This window comes from Aulostomus chinensis, chromosome 7 (genome assembly GCF_037954235.1).
Source record: "Aulostomus chinensis isolate RoL2024-O1b breed Wild chromosome 7, RoL_Achi_v1.0, whole genome shotgun sequence".
Classification (NCBI taxonomy): domain Eukaryota; kingdom Metazoa; phylum Chordata; class Actinopteri; order Syngnathiformes; family Aulostomidae; genus Aulostomus; species Aulostomus chinensis.
Window position 1 is genome coordinate 555,001 of NC_141326.1, and position 21,359 is coordinate 576,359.

The following is a 21,359-nucleotide window of genomic DNA, read 5'->3' on the forward strand; positions in this document are numbered from 1 at the left end:
TGACCCGCCGCCCTCCGCCACCCATCATGCTACATTTGCCTGTCGGTGGTTAACACACACACACACACACACACACACACTCTGGAGGTTGGAACATAGAAATTAAGGCCTCAATAAAAAATACACCAGACTTTTGCATATAACCATGATAGTCCTCTATCAGCAGCTCTCTCTCTCTCACACACACACACACACACACACACACACACACACAAACACACACACACCTCCTGAGAAAGGTTAGTGTCAGCTCACTCACTCACACACACACACACGCTGGAACTCTTGCTATGTCCATGGGATGCAGGATCGACCTGTTCCTGGTCCAGGTCCATCAGCAAGTGATGATATCACAGCTCCCTCCTGATTGGTCAGCGTGGGTCAGGTGGGCTCAGCAATGCTAGAGGGTGGCAAGGACCCGCAGGAAGGAGATGATGAGCACACAGAAGGACTGTCCCACCCCAAAAACTAGAGCCTCCAGAGAGATCATCCTCTTCCCTGCTGCTTTATACACTCCAGCGATGGCTGCACCTGACACACACACACACACACACACACACACACACACACACACACACACACGCTTTACCATCAGACGTGACATATTGAATATTTATGAACTCTGGCAAAATGCTCTGTACTTGAATTTGTCATGAGTAGTACTCATACAACAGTACTAGTCTCAGGTCCTGTGGCTACTTGACCATAACATGTACTATTACTACGAGTCTGCTTGCAGTAGTGTTCTGCTGGATGGTTCTACTACAGACCTGTGGGAGTAAAACCTTCCTGAGACTGGACTGACATTTAAGGTGGTCCACCTCTTCTCATTTAGAGGACCACCTTAAATGTCCTCACTCTGTTGGTGAAACACATATTCTAGTCCTCCTATGTAGCAAGTACAAGAACACACACACACACAACTTACTGGTGAGCACCCCCCCACACACTGGTCCCAGGATGCCCATGAGCAGGATGGCGATGGGCATGAAGCGGGCCATCTTGTGCTGCCGTAGCGTGGCGAGGGAGAGCAGAGCAGCAGGCAAGTGGAAGACCAGGGACGAGACCGCCGCCCACAGGAACACGCCATACCACATCTCTGGACACACCGGCATCCACCCCAGTCAACAGAGTACTACTAGCGTACTACGACTACTAATGGTGGGACATTCAACATGGCTACACTGTGCAAGGTTCTCATGCACTTCTTTAGGGCCTGAGCCCGGAGGACAGGCCCTCTAGTGTTTGCTCCACACACTCGCCACTTCACAGCTTCATTTCACCCCCTAAACACCTTCAAAAACTCACCAAATTTGGTACTCACATTGGCTGTGGCAAACAACTCTATATTTAACAACAAAAAAAACAGCGCTCTACTCAATAGCGCCACCTAGATACACAAAAAAAAACCGCCACGGCCTGTGGGAATGTCCTACTGACATGGGACCAACACCATTTTATTCGTCTCATCAAGACGGACAAACCATACGCAGACACCCCTGACCTCACTCTAACAGGACGTCCACAATTTGGACATGAGTGTCCAACTTTGGACAATTTTGCGCCCAAACAAAATCTATCTCCTCCTAGGGCATTAATGCTATCGCTTCCACACTTTCACACATTACTCTCCCAACTGTGCTGATTATTATTATTAAAAGTTTTTATCTGAATTACTGGATTTGGATTTTACAAGCCGTCAAAGTGGGGGAGACACGTTTCACCTTCCAATGGAAGCCTACGGGGAGACGGTGTCCTCTCAGGTTCATACTGTCAAACAAACGCTTCTCACGTCTACACCATCCATCCCACAGCTCTACCAACCACACCACTGCATTCCTGACAAAAACCCCTCCAAGAACATGGTGTTCTGTGTCCCTCTGGACCAGCGTATGCCGACTTCTTCCTCTTGTCCCACTCCAGTCCTGGTGCTCCTCCTCTCTCTCCACTCTAGCACAGATCAGAGACAGAGCAGTGGGGGAGGGGTTCTTAAAGGGCCAGCTCTCAGCTCTGCTCTCACTCTAGCACAGATCAGAGACAGAGCAGTGGGGGAGGGGTTCTTAAAGGGCCAGCTCTCAGCTCTGCTCTCACTCTAGCACAGATCAAAGACAGAGCAGTGGGGGAGGGGTTCTTAAAGGGCCAGCTCTCAGCTCTGCTCTCACTCTAGCACAGATCAAAGACAGAGCAGTGGGGGAGGGGTTCTTAAAGGGCCAGCTCTCAGCTCTGCTCTCACTCTAGCACAGATCAAAGACAGAGCAGTGGGGAGGGGTTCTTAAAGGGCCAGCTCTCAGCTCTGCTCTCACTCTAGCACAGATCAAAGACAGAGCAGTGGGGAGGGGTTCTTAAAGGGCCAGCTCTCAGCTCTGCTCTCACTCTAGCACAGATCAGAGACAGAGCAGTGGGGGAGGGGTTCTTAAAGGGCCAGCTCTCAGCTCTGCTCTCACTCTAGCACAGATCAAAGACAGAGCAGTGGGGGAGGGGTTCTTAAAGGGCCAGCTCTCAGCTCTGCTCTCACTCTAGCACAGATCAGAGACAGAGCAGTGGGGAGGGGTTCTTAAAGGGCCAGCTCTCAGCTCTGCTCTCACTCTAGCACAGATCAGAGACAGAGCAGTGGGGGAGGGGTTCTTAAAGGGCCAGCTCTCAGCTCTGCTCTCACTCTAGCACAGATCAAAGACAGAGCAGTGGGGGAGGGGTTCTTAAAGGGCCAGCTCTCAGCTCTGCTCTCCACTCTAGCACAGATCAGAGACAGAGCAGTGGGGGAGGGGTTCTTAAAGGGCCAGCTCTCAGCTCTGCTCTCACTCTAGCACAGATCAGAGACAGAGCAGTGGGGGAGGGGTTCTTAAAGGGCCAGCTCTCAGCTCTGCTCTCACTCTAGCACAGATCAGAGACAGAGCAGTGGGGGAGGGGTTCTTAAAGGGCCAGCTCTCAGCTCTGCTCTCACTCTAGCACAGATCAAAGACAGAGCAGTGGGGGAGGGGTTCTTAAAGGGCCAGCTCTCAGCTCTGCTCTCACTCTAGCACAGATCAAAGACAGAGCAGTGGGGGAGGGGTTCTTAAAGGGCCAGCTCTCAGCTCTGCTCTCACTCTAGCACAGATCAAAGACAGAGCAGTGGGGAGGGGTTCTTAAAGGGCCAGCTCTCAGCTCTGCTCTCACTCTAGCACAGATCAAAGACAGAGCAGTGGGGAGGGGTTCTTAAAGGGCCAGCTCTCAGCTCTGCTCTCACTCTAGCACAGATCAGAGACAGAGCAGTGGGGGAGGGGTTCTTAAAGGGCCAGCTCTCAGCTCTGCTCTCACTCTAGCACAGATCAAAGACAGAGCAGTGGGGGAGGGGTTCTTAAAGGGCCAGCTCTCAGCTCTGCTCTCACTCTAGCACAGATCAGAGACAGAGCAGTGGGGAGGGGTTCTTAAAGGGCCAGCTCTCAGCTCTGCTCTCACTCTAGCACAGATCAGAGACAGAGCAGTGGGGGAGGGGTTCTTAAAGGGCCAGCTCTCAGCTCTGCTCTCACTCTAGCACAGATCAAAGACAGAGCAGTGGGGGAGGGGTTCTTAAAGGGCCAGCTCTCAGCTCTGCTCTCCACTCTAGCACAGATCAGAGACAGAGCAGTGGGGGAGGGGTTCTTAAAGGGCCAGCTCTCAGCTCTGCTCTCACTCTAGCACAGATCAGAGACAGAGCAGTGGGGGAGGGGTTCTTAAAGGGCCAGCTCTCAGCTCTGCTCTCACTCTAGCACAGATCAGAGACAGAGCAGTGGGGGAGGGGTTCTTAAAGGGCCAGCTCTCAGCTCTGCTCTCACTCTAGCACAGATCAAAGACAGAGCAGTGGGGGAGGGGTTCTTAAAGGGCCAGCTCTCAGCTCTGCTCTCACTCTAGCACAGATCAAAGACAGAGCAGTGGGGGAGGGGTTCTTAAAGGGCCAGCTCTCAGCTCTGCTCTCACTCTAGCACAGATCAAAGACAGAGCAGTGGGGAGGGGTTCTTAAAGGGCCAGCTCTCAGCTCTGCTCTCACTCTAGCACAGATCAAAGACAGAGCAGTGGGGAGGGGTTCTTAAAGGGCCAGCTCTCAGCTCTGCTCTCACTCTAGCACAGATCAGAGACAGAGCAGTGGGGGAGGGGTTCTTAAAGGGCCAGCTCTCAGCTCTGCTCTCACTCTAGCACAGATCAAAGACAGAGCAGTGGGGGAGGGGTTCTTAAAGGGCCAGCTCTCAGCTCTGCTCTCACTCTAGCACAGATCAGAGACAGAGCAGTGGGGAGGGGTTCTTAAAGGGCCAGCTCTCAGCTCTGCTCTCACTCTAGCACAGATCAGAGACAGAGCAGTGGGGGAGGGGTTCTTAAAGGGCCAGCTCTCAGCTCTGCTCTCACTCTAGCACAGATCAAAGACAGAGCAGTGGGGGAGGGGTTCTTAAAGGGCCAGCTCTCAGCTCTGCTCTCCACTCTAGCACAGATCAGAGACAGAGCAGTGGGGGAGGGGTTCTTAAAGGGCCAGCTCTCAGCTCTGCTCTCACTCTAGCACAGATCAAAGACAGAGCAGTGGGGAGGGGTTCTTAAAGGGCCAGCTCTCAGCTCTGCTCTCACTCCAGCACAGATCAGAGACAGAGCAGTGGGGGAGGGGTTCTTAAAGGGCCAGCTCTCAGCTCTGCTCTCTCTCTAGCACAGATCAAAGACAGAGCAGTGGGGGAGGGGTTCTTAAAGGGCCAGCTCTCAGCTCTGCTCTCACTCTAGCACAGATCAGAGACAGAGCAGTGGGGAGGGGTTCTTAAAGGGCCAGCTCTCAGCTCTGCTCTCACTCTAGCACAGATCAAAGACAGAGCAGTGGGGGAGGGGTTCTTAAAGGGCCAGCTCTCAGCTCTGCTCTCACTCTAGCACAGATCAAAGACAGAGCAGTGGGGGAGGGGTTCTTAAAGGGCCAGCTCTCAGCTCTGCTCTCCACTCTAGCACAGATCAGAGACAGAGCAGTGGGGGAGGGGTTCTTAAAGGGCCAGCTCTCAGCTCTGCTCTCACTCTAGCACAGATCAGAGACAGAGCAGTGGGGGAGGGGTTCTTAAAGGGCCAGCTCTCAGCTCTGCTCTCACTCTCTGATCAGACTCAGGCTTCTAACTCCTCAACTACAAGGCCTCCACACTGGACCAGGACACCCTGGGGTTCAGGCCAGGGCTCAGGCCCTCACAACGCTGCTTGCAGCTTTAATTGTTTATGTTTGTTTAACTTGATGTTTCTCTCTTGGTTCGGTTGCTTTCAGACACCTAGAAGCTGGCCAGTACAACCAGTCTCATCTGCAGGCCACCACTGGGGCAGCGTGGCTAAGAGGCCTTGCTCAAGGGCAGCTCAGTGGCACAATGAGGGTGGGCCACTGAGACGCTTCATCCGGCTGGTCCTGGGGATTGAACCTGTGACCCTCAGGTCCTGAGTACAATTACACCACCAAACTCAGCCATTAGCCAACATGCTCACTGGACTGGGACAGCACTCAACCCTCTGGATGAAGTGCAGGTACATGAGTACTACCTGGTCACGTGTATCTGTCATGTTGTAGTTTGGTGGATGTGATTATACTCAACATGAGCAGTAAAACTTCTCTCAGCTGCTTACAGTGTGAGTATTACACGATGACCGCCACCTAGCCACCAGACGAGCTGCTGGCTAACTGCTTAGCCACTTAGCTAGCTATACCGCACCGAGGGTTAAGCTACTTCCGTTTGAGGACACACGTCTCCGGTGAGTGTCCCGGGTTCCTCGAAGTGGGACGCATCTGACACCAGTGACCGCATCTAACATCCGAGCGAGTATCTTGGCTGATAACCGGAAACACGCTAGCAAGCATTAGCCCACCTGAGAAGTCGCTGAGGTACGTGTCGTTTCCCCGGTGGCTGCCGTTTTTCAACCCGAACACTTGTTGGACGAAGCCCGCCTCGCTGTGCTTGTCCAGCATGTCTCACGCTGGTACTCGGTGCTCTGTACTGCGAGGACCTGAGAGGCCGAGTACAACCATGAGAACCTGAGAGGGATTAGTCCGGCTGGCGTCGGGCTCGCCAGCATCGGGCTGTCAACACAAATTGTTCTGACGTCACCAACGTTCATCCCTGAACTATGTCTGTCAGGTGGTGCAAACGTCTCATCAGGTCAATCCCAGAACCACGGGACGGGTCGGAACCAGCTCCTGAACTGGCCAACACAACCCAGGGATGCAGTCGCGGGTCAAGCGTGTTTTGGAAACCGTCACAATCCTGGAATAAAGGCGGAATGTTGAGTAATGTGTTGCTGAGCCGTGAACGCGCCTCGGGAACCAGCACGTAATACGTTTCGTCTTTGGCTACGGAGGCGTATTTGGTGCGTAACACTGAGCGGTGTGACAGGGACTTTCCATCCAAAAGAAAAGTTACCAGTGTGGACCAGTAAAGTCGAAGTCCCGGAGGAGGAGCTGTACACCTGAAATGACAATTCAGCGGCGACGCCTTCTCAGACTCTTCGTCACACGCCCACAAACCCTCTGTTACTAACCAAGAAATTCCTGCTCTCACTTTTTGCTCCAAATACTGCAGCAAAGATGGGACAAAACACATCTGCACACCTGCATCACAGAATGGACAAATCTGAACATCTGCACGTCAGCATGAGTCCGTGTCATCAGAGGCACACCTGTAGAGTTCCTCCTCAGACGCTTTGACTCACACGTCTCCTCGGTCACAACAGATTTATCTACCTGCAAAAAGCGATTCGTATTTGTAGAGAATGGAGCGGGCTTTGTTCCGGATCAGAGGTCCCCCATTGGCCGGTTCTTCTTCTTTGAGTCGTAATGGCGGTAGGCAAAGTTGCTAATAAGCCAATGCCGCCACCTCCTGGAACCGTGGTTTTAACAGTTTTACGCCGCCTGGACTCTTCAGCTGCCTCCGCGTCCTGACATCACCTCCGTCATACTTTCGTCGACTGTTCGCACTCAGGTCCGGTGGTGATGTCAGAAATCACCTGACGTCTGAGTCATGCGGGACCTGCTGTCCCTCCCCTCGCCTCCTTCGCTGAACAGAACCCGAGTCAGCAACTCGTTTGGGCCGTCCCCATGAATTTACCTGAACTTTCCCCTAGGACACGTGACACGCAATGACAAACCAGACATGTTAAAAGTGTTGTTTTCCAGGTGAGCGTCGGTGGCTGACGATTCTGGCCTGCTGAGCCCGGGCGGCAGGAACAGGCTGTCGGAGCCTGCCAGATTAAACCCCGATGACGGTGACCCAGCAACTGGTGACAGCTCCGTGCCGCTGATGTGGAGGCGATGCCAGCTTCGCTCAGAGCAACAACCCACTGGACAGCACCGCAGCTTCAGCCTGCTTCAAGAACTCGATACCGGCTGAGCCGCCAGAGCACCGCCGCTGAACTCCCGACGGCTGAAAAACTCACATCGGTTACCAAGCTTTCATTCCTCCGTGGAGCCTCACCCGGGTTCTGAGCTCCGAGCTGGTAGGTACCGGCGTCTCCTGCAGGGTCATGTGACCCAGCGCTCATTGAAGCGTCTCACATTACAGAAGCAGGGTGCCCGAGGGTCCTTGGCCAGTGGCGTGAGGCTGGAGCCACAGTTGGGCCTGTGGAGCCCGACGCCCTTTCCAGCACTTACGAGCACCGAACCGGAACCCTGCATCGGGTCAGGCAGTTCCTAAACACGGATGTAGAGATGTCAGGGATCAACTGCTGGGGTTTTGTCAGTTTTGAGGGAGGAAAGCAAAGCGTTGAGGTGGAACCACTGAATATATACAGAAACTACACGGGGAACCGGAACAACACGCCGGACTTTATTATCCTGCTATCATTCTAAATCGGCTCCTGCACTCCCTCAGAGTGCTGCTGCTTCGAGTTACATGTGACGTCACCCAACACGTGACACCCGAAAAGGTCTGAGAAAAAGGATTGTGGTTCTGAAGAATCGGTTCAGAATGGGTCAACAGCTGCGAGAGTACCAGCAGCACTACCAGAAACAAACCAGGGAGGACCAGGACCAGGACCAGGACCAGGCCAGCCCCCCCCCCCCCCCCCCCAACCAACAAAAAGAACAGAAAGGTCTCAAGGCCCACGCTCTGGTCAACTGTTGTATACTTTTATGATACTTCATAAATAAGGGCACCAAACCCTACACAAGCCAGCCTGCTGAATCCTGCTAGCTGCAGTGGTAGCATGTCTGACTCCGCCCACACCAAATTAAGGAAAGGAACAATTAAAAAATAGATGGAGATAAAAATCCCTGGAGATACTTGGTGGACCTGCGGTGGCTGAGGCGGGCTCCCCCTCCTGGTCTACCTGCACTCCTGAGCCCTTCCTTGGTCTGTGCTGCCAATTCAGAGTTACCACGGTAACTATCCTCTCTCTTTCTTCCACAATAAATAAAAAATAAAATCATTTGAAAAAGGCTCGACAAATCCTGGAGCAGAACAATGCCAGAAGAGAACCATTTGCAGATGACACCAACAGCACCACAGGAGCAGTGGTGGTGGAGCAGTTAGGAGGAACCGGGCCGCCGTGGGAATTCATCTCATTTTCTCTATACATTTCTTTTATAAAATATTTTATTCATACAATCATTTCTTTAACTATAGCAACGTTACTAGTTAATTTTGAGTGGCAAGATATCAGTTGCAGATCACCTCATAAGAACAAAAGTATATAAACAGGAACAGGAAAATCATTCTGGATCACTTGAGTGCGTCTCTCCGTTCAGTTCATCGTCCGTCTGTACACCTGCCGTCCGTCCGCTGTCCATGATGAGCCGATGGGAATATTGCTGGTCCTAGTGGGGGGTTGTGACTGGTGCAGCTTGGAGCAGTGGCCTCTGCTGATTGGCCAGGACCAAGCCCCTGAATGGCAACACAGGTTAGCCGTGAGCTAACCCTCACGCTGGCCCGTTTACAGCAGGTTCTGACGACACGTCTGTCTGGTCCAGTCTGGGGAGACGAGCACAGACCAGACGTAGGTCATTTGGAGAAGAACTATGGAACCATTGGGTCAACCTACTGGTACGACTGTTCTGCTTGGAATGACAAGGTTCTACCACCCTGTGTTGAGAGCAGGGAATACAGAACCAGCAGGTTTGTGTTTTCTCCACCACCTTTTGGTCCAAATGCTTCAAGGAAAAGTTCCTCAACTCAGGACCTGCTTGAAAGATCTTCCTCCTGCTCATCCACACTCACGTGATCGACTACGGTCCCATTTGATCCAGGACCCTCTCATCTCAGACCGCCTCGGACCTCCTAACAACATCTGGCCTCCCTGTAACCTAGACCGCCTCGGACCTCCCAACAATATCCGGCCTGCCTGTAACCTAGACCGCCTTGGACCTCCCAACAATATCCGGCCTGCCTGTAACCTAGACCGCCTCGGACCTCCCAACAATATCCGGCCTGCCTGTAACCTAGACCGCCTTGGACCTCCCTGTAACCTTGACTGCCTCGGACCTCCTAACAACATCTGGCCTCCCTGTAACCTAGACCGCCTCGGACCTCCCAACAATATCCGGCCTGCCTGTAACCTAGACCGCCTTGGACCTCCTAACAACATCCAGCCTGCCTGTAACCTAGACCACCTCGGACCTCCCTGTAACCTTGACTGCCTCGGACCTCCCTGTAACCTTGACCGCCTCGGACCTCCCAACAACATCCGGCCTCCCTGTAACCTAGACCGCCTCGGACCCCCTCACATTTCACAGTGTCCTCTGGTCTGGATGGAAGCGTCTCTGATCTCTTTACGACCAATGTTCCAGTGGACAAGACACGCGATCCTACAACTGAAGTGGCTTCAAGTCTTCCTGTGCTGGTAGGAACACTGCAGACTGACTGTCCTCTGGTGATTTCGTTGTCGGTAATCAAGCCTTGAAGCTGAAGAGGTCAGCGGGAACCTGAGTCCTCCACAGAGAAATGGAGAAATTAAACAATGGAAGAGAGATGGAGAAAGAATCGATGAGTAATTACCAACTTTCCTACGAACAACTCCCCATCTGCATGGTGTTCAACAAGCACAAGCTCACTCTGCCACAATGATGCACAACAAAGGGAAATTCTCTCTCCAACTGTTGATGAGAAGTGGGCAGTCAGAGATGGCAACAGGGAGGAGCTGAGGACCATTCAGGGGGCCCTGGAGCTAGAAATCAGGGAGGCCAAGGAGAACTACAGGAGGAAGCTGGAGTCCAAACTCCAGACAAATAACATGCGGGAAGTCCGGAGCGGCATGGACACCATCACCGGCTACAGACCTCAGGGCAGCAGGGACAGGGGCAACGAGCTGAATCTGTTCTTCAAGACATTCGACACAGTGGCACCGGTCAACCCCCATCAGGGAGTCAGTGCCGAGGCAGTCCTGCTCAAGATTATGGATGTCCTCAGGACCAAAATGGACATAACTCTCCATTTCGGTCCTTCTTAGTCATGGACATGAGGTTCAATTTTAGTTAGGTGCAGTGTGTTATGTGTATGAAAAGGTCTCCACAGAGTGACTGATTGATGACCCTTTGTCCATTAATTTCTCACTAAATGACAAATCACTTTCCTCTGTTCGACACAGCACAGCAGGAAAGTGCTGTGTTCAGTCGAGCGTGAGGTAGTGGAGAACATGCAGTGTGAATAAAGCAAGCTGAGCCCCTGAATCTGGTCTTGTCCCGGACATCATTGTTCCTCTCACAACAGAACCTCTTCATTCTCTGAAGTGCCTACAAAGGGACACTTATCAGCTCATGTAGAATCGTTCAAACCAGGACAGTGGTACTGGTTCATCAGGTGACCTCACGGGGACCTCAGAACCAGATTCACAGTCACACAACCACTTCTGTCTCAGACATCTACAAGCCTACTTTACATTTATTCAAATTAAGTGGCTGGTGGAGTGTTGCTCAAAAGAGGGCTTAAGACTTTACACAGAGTCAAAATGATTTTTGTATGTTGGTGAGTTATGTTTAAGCTGTTCTTAAAGAACATGTGAAGAGCTCAACTTGAATTGAAGAGACGTTTTTCCCTAAGTAAATGTATCAGGGAAATGCAGTATCCAGGAATGGGTCACTATGCACCGCAGTTTTGAGAGAGACAGATTATTAGACTTACTTGGGCTCCTCGATGGCGGACATTTCCTCTGGAGGACCGTTGGGAACCTCCGCGGTGGGACGACACTTCTCACTGCTGACAGGACACAGATACAAGGGCCACACAATGTCACCGACACAGCATCAACAGCATCTTGTATCATATTCTCACAAAAAGAGCGATAGTACATGAATATGTTAAACATCACGGAGACACACGGATGTGACTGCACCTCTGCAACATTTGTTTTGCTGGTGGCAGACATTCAACTCTGCTGTAGCAACGCAAGAGCCACTGGAAGAGCTCCGAGGCTACACAGTCACAGGGTGAGGTTAAGTTCTCAACAGATACATTAGACGTGAATGACACCTAAATTAAGTCATTTTTAAATCAAATTAGGCCTTACAAAAGAAAAAAAGCAAATATAAATATCACAGCTGAGAGCGGCCGTGACCAGGCCCTTACACCCTGAGTGACAACCAACATGTCGGGAGAAAGAACAGAAAACTCAGATTCATGTTAGAGTCTCTTCCCTTTCAAAAGTCATTTATAAATTCCAACAATCGGTTTGAATCTTTCAGTCTTGGAGCAGTGTTCTGCATTTTTCCTAAGAGGAGTTTAGACCGCCACTCGTATGGACGGCGCTCTGGAGCTGCTGCATGGGTGGCAGAGACCGGCTGGATGGTTTTAACAGATGTGGCTGTGTTTGAAGTGAAGAGGCAAAACCAGCGCTGCGCTCTTCTCTCCAGGTCAAGCTACACATGAGGGCTGCATGTTATTATTATTATTATTATTATTATTATATATATGATATTTATCGCAACAGTGGGGCTAGGATACCATAAAATGCAATACTGTGAACAGGGCGATATACTGCAATTGGTACTTTTAAGAAAGCTGTTGTAGCGTAAACCACTGTACGCATGAAATCTGAGTGAAAAATGCCATCGATTCCACCAATACTTTCGTTTCAAAATGTGCAAAGAAGTTAGCCTTGCTGTCCCGGCTCACTCACATCTTGACGTGGAGATCTGGGCCGTGATGGTGGTGACGTAACCGCTGCCCCTCCAGCTGTTACCTTTCTGTGAGGTGCATGTAGACCACAGAACGCGCAACGGCAACACCATCAGCCACTTGTCTGGTGCAACTGTGACCACTGACCTACCTTAAGTCCAGCCAGAGAAGTTCAATAGGAGGTTCAGCACCAGCTAAATTTAACGAGTATCAAGAAAGTCTGTGATTGGTGCCGCCTTCTGCTCGCCGATGGCCTTGGTTCGATGTTTAAAACTCCTCTTTGAAGATTTGCTGCACCATCAATCGACAAAAAGAACAAGAATTTACTTTCAGAACTGGAGGTGCGATGAAGGTGGGCAGTCCCTGTTGAGCTCTATTGCCAACACACATTTTGGTATCCAGGTGTCATGTGACCACTGAACATGACATTAGGATTTGTCTTGTATATTACAAGAGCCAGGACACGTGTGTGTGTGTGTGTGTGTGTGTGTGTGTGTGTGTGTGTGTGTGTGTGTGTGTCTGACCCTGTTTTAGGACAGCAGGCTGCAGCTGAGCTGTTGATGCCTGTTCTCCCCAAATCCTGACAATCCCCTACTGAGCATGTCTCTGAGGAAGACCCACTCTTCTCTTCATCACTGAAACAAACACACACACACACACACACACACACACACACAAATACAAATTAATACTGAATGAGGTGATTTGTCCCAAAACGTGAGCCACAAGAACACAGAGACCACACAGAGACGTAACCAGTGATGCATGCTGAACTGACACAGTAAAACAAGGGATGGAGGTGAGGTGTTGAAATGGGAGAACTTGAGAACAGTACACAGAAGCATCAAAATGTACAGCAAATGGAGAAAGTCATCTCTTTTTCCCGTTTTATTAGGATATTCTTGGTTATTTTCCTGTGGTGGGGCCAGTAATTAGCAGGCAGGCCTACAAATTGATTAGCGCACAGATTAAGCCAAAATTGATTGTGCAAGCCGTCAGTCTTGCTTTGTCTCAGAGAACCACCAATTATCCTGATGAGGCCTCAATCAAAGCAAAACACCCACAAACACCCACAACTGGCGCTGCTACACAAAAACTGTCAGTGTCATGAATCACGCTGCTATGCTTTAAACCATATTACAGTCTGTAGTTGCACATAAAGATAATCCAGACGCTTTAGGTTTTCCTCAGTTTTCCTCTTTTGATATTACATGTTCATACTGACAACAAGCCTGGTGAAGGCCAGACGTGGATACATGCAAGCTGGAACACGTGTTGCTGGGTACTGTCCAGTGATATTTGTGAATTACCTGTGTAACCAGTACTGATAGTATTCACTGCCTGTCTTTGTGTGCCTCAGTAAGAAGGTGAAGTGTGGAGGGATGGAGTTAAATATGAACATGTATCTGCTGCTACATCCACGCCACCCGGTGACGTGAGTTCATGTTGCGGTCAGCAGAGCTGGACCACAGTAGCAGGAGGACACACTGCTGCAGTAGAGTACCGTGTAGAACCCATGAGAAAACCTTCCCTTGAATAACTGCAACAACATAGTACATGGAAATATGAGTGAGTGGGTAGTAACAATGGTAGTACTGCTTAGCTGGCCGGCTACACTCAAATGTAGTCACGTTATTTCTGGTGAGAGGACAACAGCAGTGCTGCATTTGTTTCCACAGTTAATCTGTGGTCTCTCATCTCGGCGACTCTCTCTAATAGCCCAGTTCATGGAAGCCGTCGGCTGGGGACACTTGGCTCTGGGCGCTCACGACTGCCAGCTAGAGTCTAGTTAGCTAGCTGCTAGTTAGCTTAGCTGGTACAGCAGGAGCTCACATCTCCGATGTCATCTCTTGGCAATCTCCTGCCATCAGAGATTGCAAGCACTCTGTATCTGCTTTCAGCCTCTGGTCACCAGACAGTCAGAGCCCCTAATCCCTGTCAACAACAGCCCAAATTTGGCAACGTGTCACTTCATCAATTGAGAGTTCATGAGGATGAAGACTCTCAAAGGGTCAGACTAATTCTACTACACGTGTAAGTGCTGATGACATCAGTAATGTGTATGTGCATGTTACAGAACGCTCACTTTGATTTAACATGAGATTAAGTTTGCAGCCAGCGTGGAGAAGATATTGCTTATAAGAATTGTTCATCTTCATATTAAATTTTCTTGGCAATGTGATGAAAGTGACAACAACACAAACGACAGAAACGTTACATTTTTTGCAGTTCTGTCACAGAGGGGTGAAATTTCCACAAATTAATATACATTTCTAATTTAAAGGAAAAATGAATTTAATGCAACTTTGTAGAAGTAAGATTAAAGAACTTTTAAGATCTGTCAAAGTTGTATTGAAGAACATTTACAGGCATACAATTTAGATGATTGAGAACTTGATTTTTTTGGTATCCACTAGGACCCTAAAAAAACATTTGGTCTCAAATGAGTTCATCTTGTAAACGGCACTTGGACAACACCTTTGATAGAAACACATGCAAAATGGAGGTAATGCAATACAGAAACAAGAAGCTGAAACCAAAGAAGATCAAAATTGGGAAAGAAAAGTTGGTGGTTGACGTGACAAAAAGACTACATCACGGCTGCAGGCTGATCTCTGATTGGCTGTACATACCGATAAGATTTCAACACTCTGAAGAAGACCACACCACAACGCACAGCAAGAGAGAGAGGAGGGGAAGCTCAAGTTGTAAATGTCACTCAGTTCATTAGACAAGTTGACAGACAGTATAATGCAGCATCAATGAAGGATAGAAGGACAGAGGACAACCAACTATGTCACAGCAAAAGATGTATTAAACTACACCCCTGCTTTGAGGCCAGAAGGCTACTGGGTCTGCAGTAACAACTCCGTTATGATAGATTACAACGGATGAGCTTTCAGTGTTGGGAAACCTTCAGTTTCTTAACTTTTCATACAACACAACAACTGTCTGACCCTGTTGTGTTCCTAAGCAGGTGCTGGTTACCACAATGACACGTGTGAATTAGGACGAAGGCAGGAAATACAAGAACCAGACACTGTTTCATACTCATTGTGGGTGTGATATCATTTTATCACCACTCAGGCTTGGCGGTGCGTTACCCACCACACAGTCCTAGGCTGTGAGAACAATAACAACGGAATGTAAAGACAACTCACCAGAGCGAAGGAGCGGGGGGCTATTTTAGTGGCGGCACAATGACACTGCGTTGGGGGTTTAATTCAATTAAAGCAACACTGTTGTGTTGTTTGTATTGTGGTAGAAACTGCTGACTTGAATTAGAGACTTCTCACAAATGTGACTCAGCTGGACAGTGAAATCAATTATTGCAAGCAAAGAAGCAACACAGTGGACAGAGTCAGAGCTGCACTGTCTGGAGCCCTGAACGGGTCAACAGCACCACCATGACAGTGTGCCACCAATAGTAAGACAACAGATGTGAACGAAATCATGAGACACATCCTGACAGCCATCCCGCTTCAGACCTGTCATCGTTTTAACCACCAGGACCAGATCCTCGGCTAACGGGGACACGTGATCTGTTTGGCTAACCTCTTGAAGACAGCCGTCTCAGTCTTGGCGTCAACTGTGAGACTGACAGTCTCTTTCATGGAGCCGTTGATGACCGTCTCCGTAATGCTGCGCTCTTCATTACATGCTGTTTCCTCTTCTGATTTCAGTTTACCACAATCCTTTGAGGAGGGGGAGGAAGGAGAGGCCACATTGGTGTCCAACCAGCCATCATTTTCTGGAGAAGGTCAACACAAGTACGACATCACACACAATGTGGAAAGCAGCAGATTCTATATAATTAAATGATACAGGATGTGGATAATGTTGTTGGTGAATGACTAGAGAAATTTAGGCCCACAGATACTTCAATATCGGGGAAGCTCTTTATGTGGGTGTGCTTGGGTCTCACCTTCTGACTGCATGGGCGCATTGACCCCAAGAGGGTCTATGCTGGTTTCCATAGCGACAGGAGAGTTGCACCTCAGTGGGTCTTTGGGACTGATATGACAAAATATCATTACTGCAAATAATGAGGCACCATTTTTGACGCAGGCACATTGGCAGGCAGCAAGTAATCAGAGCTGGTCAGAAAGACTAACCTCACTGGTGGAAAGTTAGAGAAATCCGCCCAGCCAGTTTCAGAGGTGGAGGTGGCAGATGCAGAGCAGCTCCATGCAGTGTCAGGGAGCACATTTGTGGAAGAAGAGGGGGACAAAGGAGAGGCAGGATTGTTGGGGCATGAGGCTGGAGGTGTAGAGGTACCCGTGTCCATGGGGATGTCATCGAAGGTGGCCGTCCACACTGGTCCTGGAAAATAACATGAAATTTGACAAGGTCTTGTGGACTGAAAATAAATGTAACTATCATCTTAATGAGCCATGACCCTAAATCTTGACTGGGCGAAAACTTCAAATTCTAAATTAAATCCTCATCCAAGAACAAAAACAGAAGGAGGGAAATGGTTCTGCTTGGGTCCATCTGCTTTTGCTGCCACCGAGTGTGGTGACGATATTCTTGGTAAAACCAACCCGTGTCAACTTCCATTCTGTCGTCAGAGCTGGGGTTTGAAGCTTCAAAGGCATCTCTTTTCACGTCCTCCTCCTCTGAATCGGTGCTCTCCTCGCTGTCTGTGCTGCCCGAACTCCTAACAGGGACAAACACATCAGACCATTATCCACCACTACTGCCTGACCCACCAGTACGGCCTGACCCACCAGAACGGCCTGATCCACCAGAACGGCCTGACCCACCAGTACGGCCTGACCCACCAGAACGGCCTGATCCACCAGTACGGCCTGACCCACCAGTACCGCCTGATCCACCAGTACGGCCTGACCCACCAGTACGGCCTGACCCACCAGAACGGCTAGTACGGCCTGATCCACCAGTACGGCCTGATCCACCAGTACGGCCAGTACGACCTGACCCACCAGTAAGGGTTAGAGTACTCTCTGTACCAGGGTACCAGTACCCATGAGTGCTCTCTCTACCAGGGTACCACTACCCATGAGTGCTCTCTCTACCAGGGTACCACTACCCATGAGAACTCTCTCTACCAGGGTACCACTACCCATGAGTACTCTCTCTACCAGGGTACCACTACCCATGAGTACTCTCTACCAGGGTAACACTACCCATGAGTACTCTCTCTACCAGGGTATCACTACCCATGAGTGCTCTCTACCAGGGTACCACTATCCATGCGTACTCTTTCTATCAGGGAACCAGTACCCATGAGTACTCTCTACCAGGGTACCACTACCCATGAGTACTCTCTCTACCAGGGTATCACTACCCATGAGTACTCTCTCTACCAGGGAACCACTATCCATGCGTACTCTTTCTATCAGGGAACCAATACCCATGAGTACTCTCTCTACCAGGGTACCACTATCCATGCGTACTCTTTCTATCAGGGAACCAGTACCCATGAGTACTCTCTACAAGGGAACCAGTACCCATGAGTACTCTCTCTACCAGGGTTCCACTACCCATGAGTACTCTCTCTACCAGGGTACCAGTGCCCATGAGTACTCTCTCTACCAGGGTTCCACTATCCATGTGTACTCTCTCTATCAGGGTACCAGTACCCATGAGTACTCTCTACCAGGGAACCAGTACCCATGAGTACTCTCTCTACCAGGGAACCAGTACCCATGAGCTCTCTCTCTACCAGGGTACCACTACCCATGAGTACTCTCTCTACCAGGGTATCACTACCCATGAGTACTCTCTACCAGGGAACCACTATCCATGCGTACTCTTTCTATCAGGGAACCAGTACCCATGAGTACTCTCTCTACCAGGGTACCACTATCCATGCGTACTCTTTCTATCAGGGAACCAGTACCCATGAGTACTCTCTACCAGGGAACCAATACCCATTAGTACTCTCTCTACCAGGGTACCACTACCCATGAGTACTCTCTCTACCAGGGTACCACTACCCATGAGTACTCTCTACCAGGGTACCAGTACCCATGAGTACTCTCTACCAGGGAACCAGTACCCATGAGCTCTCTCTCTACCAGGGTACCACTACCCATGAGTACTCTCTCTACCAGGGTATCACTACCCATGAGTACTCTCTACCAGGGAACCACTATCCATGCGTACGCTTTCTATCAGGGAACCAGTACCCATGAGTACTCTCTCTACCAGGGTACCACTATCCATGCGTACTCTTTCTATCAGGGTAACACTATCCATGAGTACTCTCTACCAGGGAACCAGTACCCATGAGTACTCTCTCTACCAGGGTACCACTACCCATGAGTACTCTCTCTACCAGGGTACCACTACCCATGAGTACTCTCTACCAGGCTACCAGTACCCATGAGTACTCTCTACCAGGGAACCAGTACCCATGTGTACTCTCTCTACCAGGGAACCAGTACCCATGAGCTCTCTCTCTACCAGGGTACCACTACCCATGAGTACTCTCTCTACCAGGGTATCACTACCCATGAGTACTCTCTACCAGGGAACCACTATCCATGCGTACGCTTTCTATCAGGGAACCAGTACCCATGAGTACTCTCTCTACCAGGGTACCACTATCCATGCGTACTCTTTCTATCAGGGTACCACTATCCATGCGTACTCTTTCTATCAGGGTAACACTATCCACGAGTACTCTCTACCAGGGAACCAGTACCCATGAGTACTCTCTCTACCAGGGTTCCACTACCCATGAGTACTCTCTCTACCAGGGTACCAGTGCCCATGAGTACTCTCTCTACCAGGGTTCCACTACCCATGAGTACTCTCTCTACCAGGGTTCCACTACCCATGAGTACTCTCTCTACCAGGGTACTAGTACCCGTGCGTACTCTCTCTACCAGTTTTGGTGTTTATCTGACCTGGGGCGTCTCTGGGCCTCGGGGGCAAATGTGACATCTTTTTCATCCCAGATATCCTCTTCGTCTGAGCCAGCATCCTCAAACTGCTGGATTTTCTCCTTGCAGCGGGCCTCAAACAAAGCTATGTTTGCCTGAGAAACACAGAGAGAGCAGAGCAAACCCTTGAGACCAACACCTGACACGCACCTACCTGACTCAGGATTTACCTGGCACCTCTGTAGCACAGCACACAACTACTTCACCGCAGGTTTCAATCTCAAGGCTAATAAAAGCCTTTCAATGTTTGTCATTTTACATTTGTACCAATGTTGAGGTTTTTTTTAATGCTAATACGTTTTTTGAGGCAACCCAAGTTTATTTCTGTGCTCCAAGCTAGGATGGATATTTATGTTCTATATCCTCTATCTGCCAATCATTTACTGTTATATTTGTTTTATTTCTCCTTGTGTTTCTGCAAAAAGTCAAGAGTGATATCACAAAGTTTCAGACATGCTTTATCAATGTAACAACACAATTAGTTCCATGATAATCTCACTTCTCTCATTTCTTGACATACAGTATGAATAGATGATGAGTAATCAAAGTACTTACACTTTCATTTGTATTCAGTGAAAAATTGATGTCTGATATTCTATCAAATGGAATACTGCAATGTTAAAGAGAACAGAGATTAGTTTAGTTAGGCTTGTTAAGCATCCACATGTTTGGCAACACAGTCAGTCACAGGCTCTGATGCACACTTGTATCACTCCACGCTCAATACTAACCAGAAAACTACAACAGGTACTTGTTTCATGCCATTTTCGGGAAAACATTCACATGTTGCTCAAGAAGTTTCATTTTCTGAAAGACCTTTTTTTCCACATGGATTTTTGTGTGGAACAGTGCTCACACCAAGAGGGGATCAAAGGAAGACCTCGCCCATGGTCCTAGTATCAGTCACACATCACTACCATCAGTCTCATGTCTTCAGTGGGTTTCCAGCACAGACAGAGTCCAGCAGCCAGAAATTCCAGCTTCATCAATTCAATGCCAATGTTCAGATCCAAGAGTTTTCCCCTTTCCTCCATCTAAAAATTGGGCCCTTCTCTGTCTTCAACTGAATGCAATAATCATTATGCCTGATGACCTGAGGCCGGGGACTGTGGCACTAACAGAGAGGTTAGAGTGGGCAGACAAAGACTGTGATGACAGGACATGTTTACTGTGCCTGGTCAGTATCATCCCTGCTATCAGAGGGAATCCTGAACTGTGTGGCTCTGAGTACAATATCTAAGTCAAGGCTTTGTGTCCCATCTCCTGCCTGACAAGAGCTAGCTAGCAGCAAAAGTGAGAGTTATGATGCAAAGTTCTGAAAGTGGCTTACCAACCTGTCAATCACAATTAATTTGTTCAAGCAGATCTCTAATTTTAAACTAAGCGCTGTTGTTTCTGGCTCCCTCAGCTGTTATAACAAGGAAATGGGCGGGGACTGACGACACGCCCAGAGACGACGATGCCAGCCACTCAGACTGGTGAGCTTCTTAACCTAGTTTACAGGGGAGCCTCATTCTTCTCCAACCTGGATCCAATTTCCCTAACTTTTGTGTCCACACGAGTGATGGAATCAAATATTTCTGAAATGGCTCCATGGAGCAAAGCCAGAGCTTCCAGCAGCCCCACAACAGCCATCATCAAACCCAACAGGGCAACTGGCCACTGGCAAATTACACACCCTAAAAGTGCTGTTCCTCACACTGACAGGCTTAGAACAGTATAACTGTCTGGCACCGTACTGGAGAGGATGCATTTCTTAGTCCCACACACAGCGACATGAAACTGATTGTGATTTTTCTATGTGACTGAGTTCAGAGCACAGTGGCCACCAGGAACTCTTTCCAGAGTGAAACAAGTGAACAAGGCTGTGCTGAACTATTGCACAGCTGTACAACACCAAGTCACACACACAATAACCAATCCTACCTACACAAAAGGTTTGGAATTTAAAGTAAATTGTGACATGCTGTTCTCCAACAGTAAAGATGAACTGTAATTTTAGCAAATCTTCATCAAATGCCACATCCCCTTGTACTCTATGCATTCATGATAACTGGGACAATTTAGACTTGTGCAGATTGTTTAAGGTGTCGGCAGAGGCTCCTATGATGGCAACTGTAAATTCAGCCATCTTGTTTGGGTGCTTGATTTTCACCCCTATAGGACAAGTCAGGTTTTCTCCAGTTGTCTTGAATGCACACTGAGAAGAAGACACCGATGAATCAGACATTAATCATGAGAAAAAGAACATATTCAAGTACACCAATATCACAGTTCAGTAAAATACTTACAACTCACTAGCTTGTCACTGTGCAGGGATGAAACATCTCTTCAATTATTGGTATTGTGTATTATTCTTTATTAAAGGGAACAATATATAAGAAGTGTG

At 49.1% G+C, this 21,359-nt stretch overlaps 2 protein-coding genes across 12 annotated transcripts in view; both read right to left on the reverse strand.

Moving 5' to 3' along the window:
* The window catches only part of tmem170a (transmembrane protein 170A), an 8,278-nt gene extending 1,784 nt beyond the window's left edge, over window positions 1-6,494 (reverse strand). The window contains exons 1-3 of the mRNA XM_086207999.1: window positions 5,824-6,494; window positions 929-1,099; window positions 1-531 (exon numbers count right to left, since the gene is read on the reverse strand). The exon at window positions 1-531 is cut by the window's left edge and continues 1,784 nt beyond it. Coding sequence (XP_086064125.1) covers window positions 401-531; window positions 929-1,099; window positions 5,824-5,923 — 402 coding nt within the window. The 5' untranslated portion in view covers window positions 5,924-6,494 and the 3' untranslated portion in view covers window positions 1-400. The remainder of the gene's footprint in view (window positions 532-928; window positions 1,100-5,823) is intronic.
* A 1,547-nt stretch (window positions 6,495-8,041) lies between these two features.
* The window catches only part of ppp6r3 (protein phosphatase 6, regulatory subunit 3), a 57,322-nt gene continuing 44,004 nt past the window's right edge, over window positions 8,042-21,359 (reverse strand). For 2 of the 11 annotated variants that reach the window (XM_086207991.1, XM_086207988.1), the window contains exons 17-26: window positions 19,526-19,580; window positions 18,935-19,065; window positions 16,601-16,716; window positions 16,172-16,379; window positions 15,982-16,070; window positions 15,612-15,807; window positions 14,690-14,707; window positions 12,581-12,691; window positions 11,064-11,138; window positions 8,050-8,918 (exon numbers count right to left, since the gene is read on the reverse strand). In XM_086207991.1, coding sequence (XP_086064117.1) covers window positions 8,867-8,918; window positions 11,064-11,138; window positions 12,581-12,691; window positions 14,690-14,707; window positions 15,612-15,807; window positions 15,982-16,070; window positions 16,172-16,379; window positions 16,601-16,716; window positions 18,935-19,065; window positions 19,526-19,580 — 1,051 coding nt within the window. In that variant the 3' untranslated portion in view covers window positions 8,050-8,866. Of the gene's footprint in view, window positions 8,919-11,063; window positions 12,348-12,580; window positions 12,692-14,689; window positions 14,708-15,611; window positions 15,808-15,981; window positions 16,071-16,171; window positions 16,380-16,600; window positions 16,717-18,934; window positions 19,066-19,525; window positions 19,581-21,359 lie in introns of those variants that run through there. The other 9 variants (XR_015116887.1, XM_086207985.1, XM_086207986.1 and 6 more) reach the window with 9 other exon arrangements.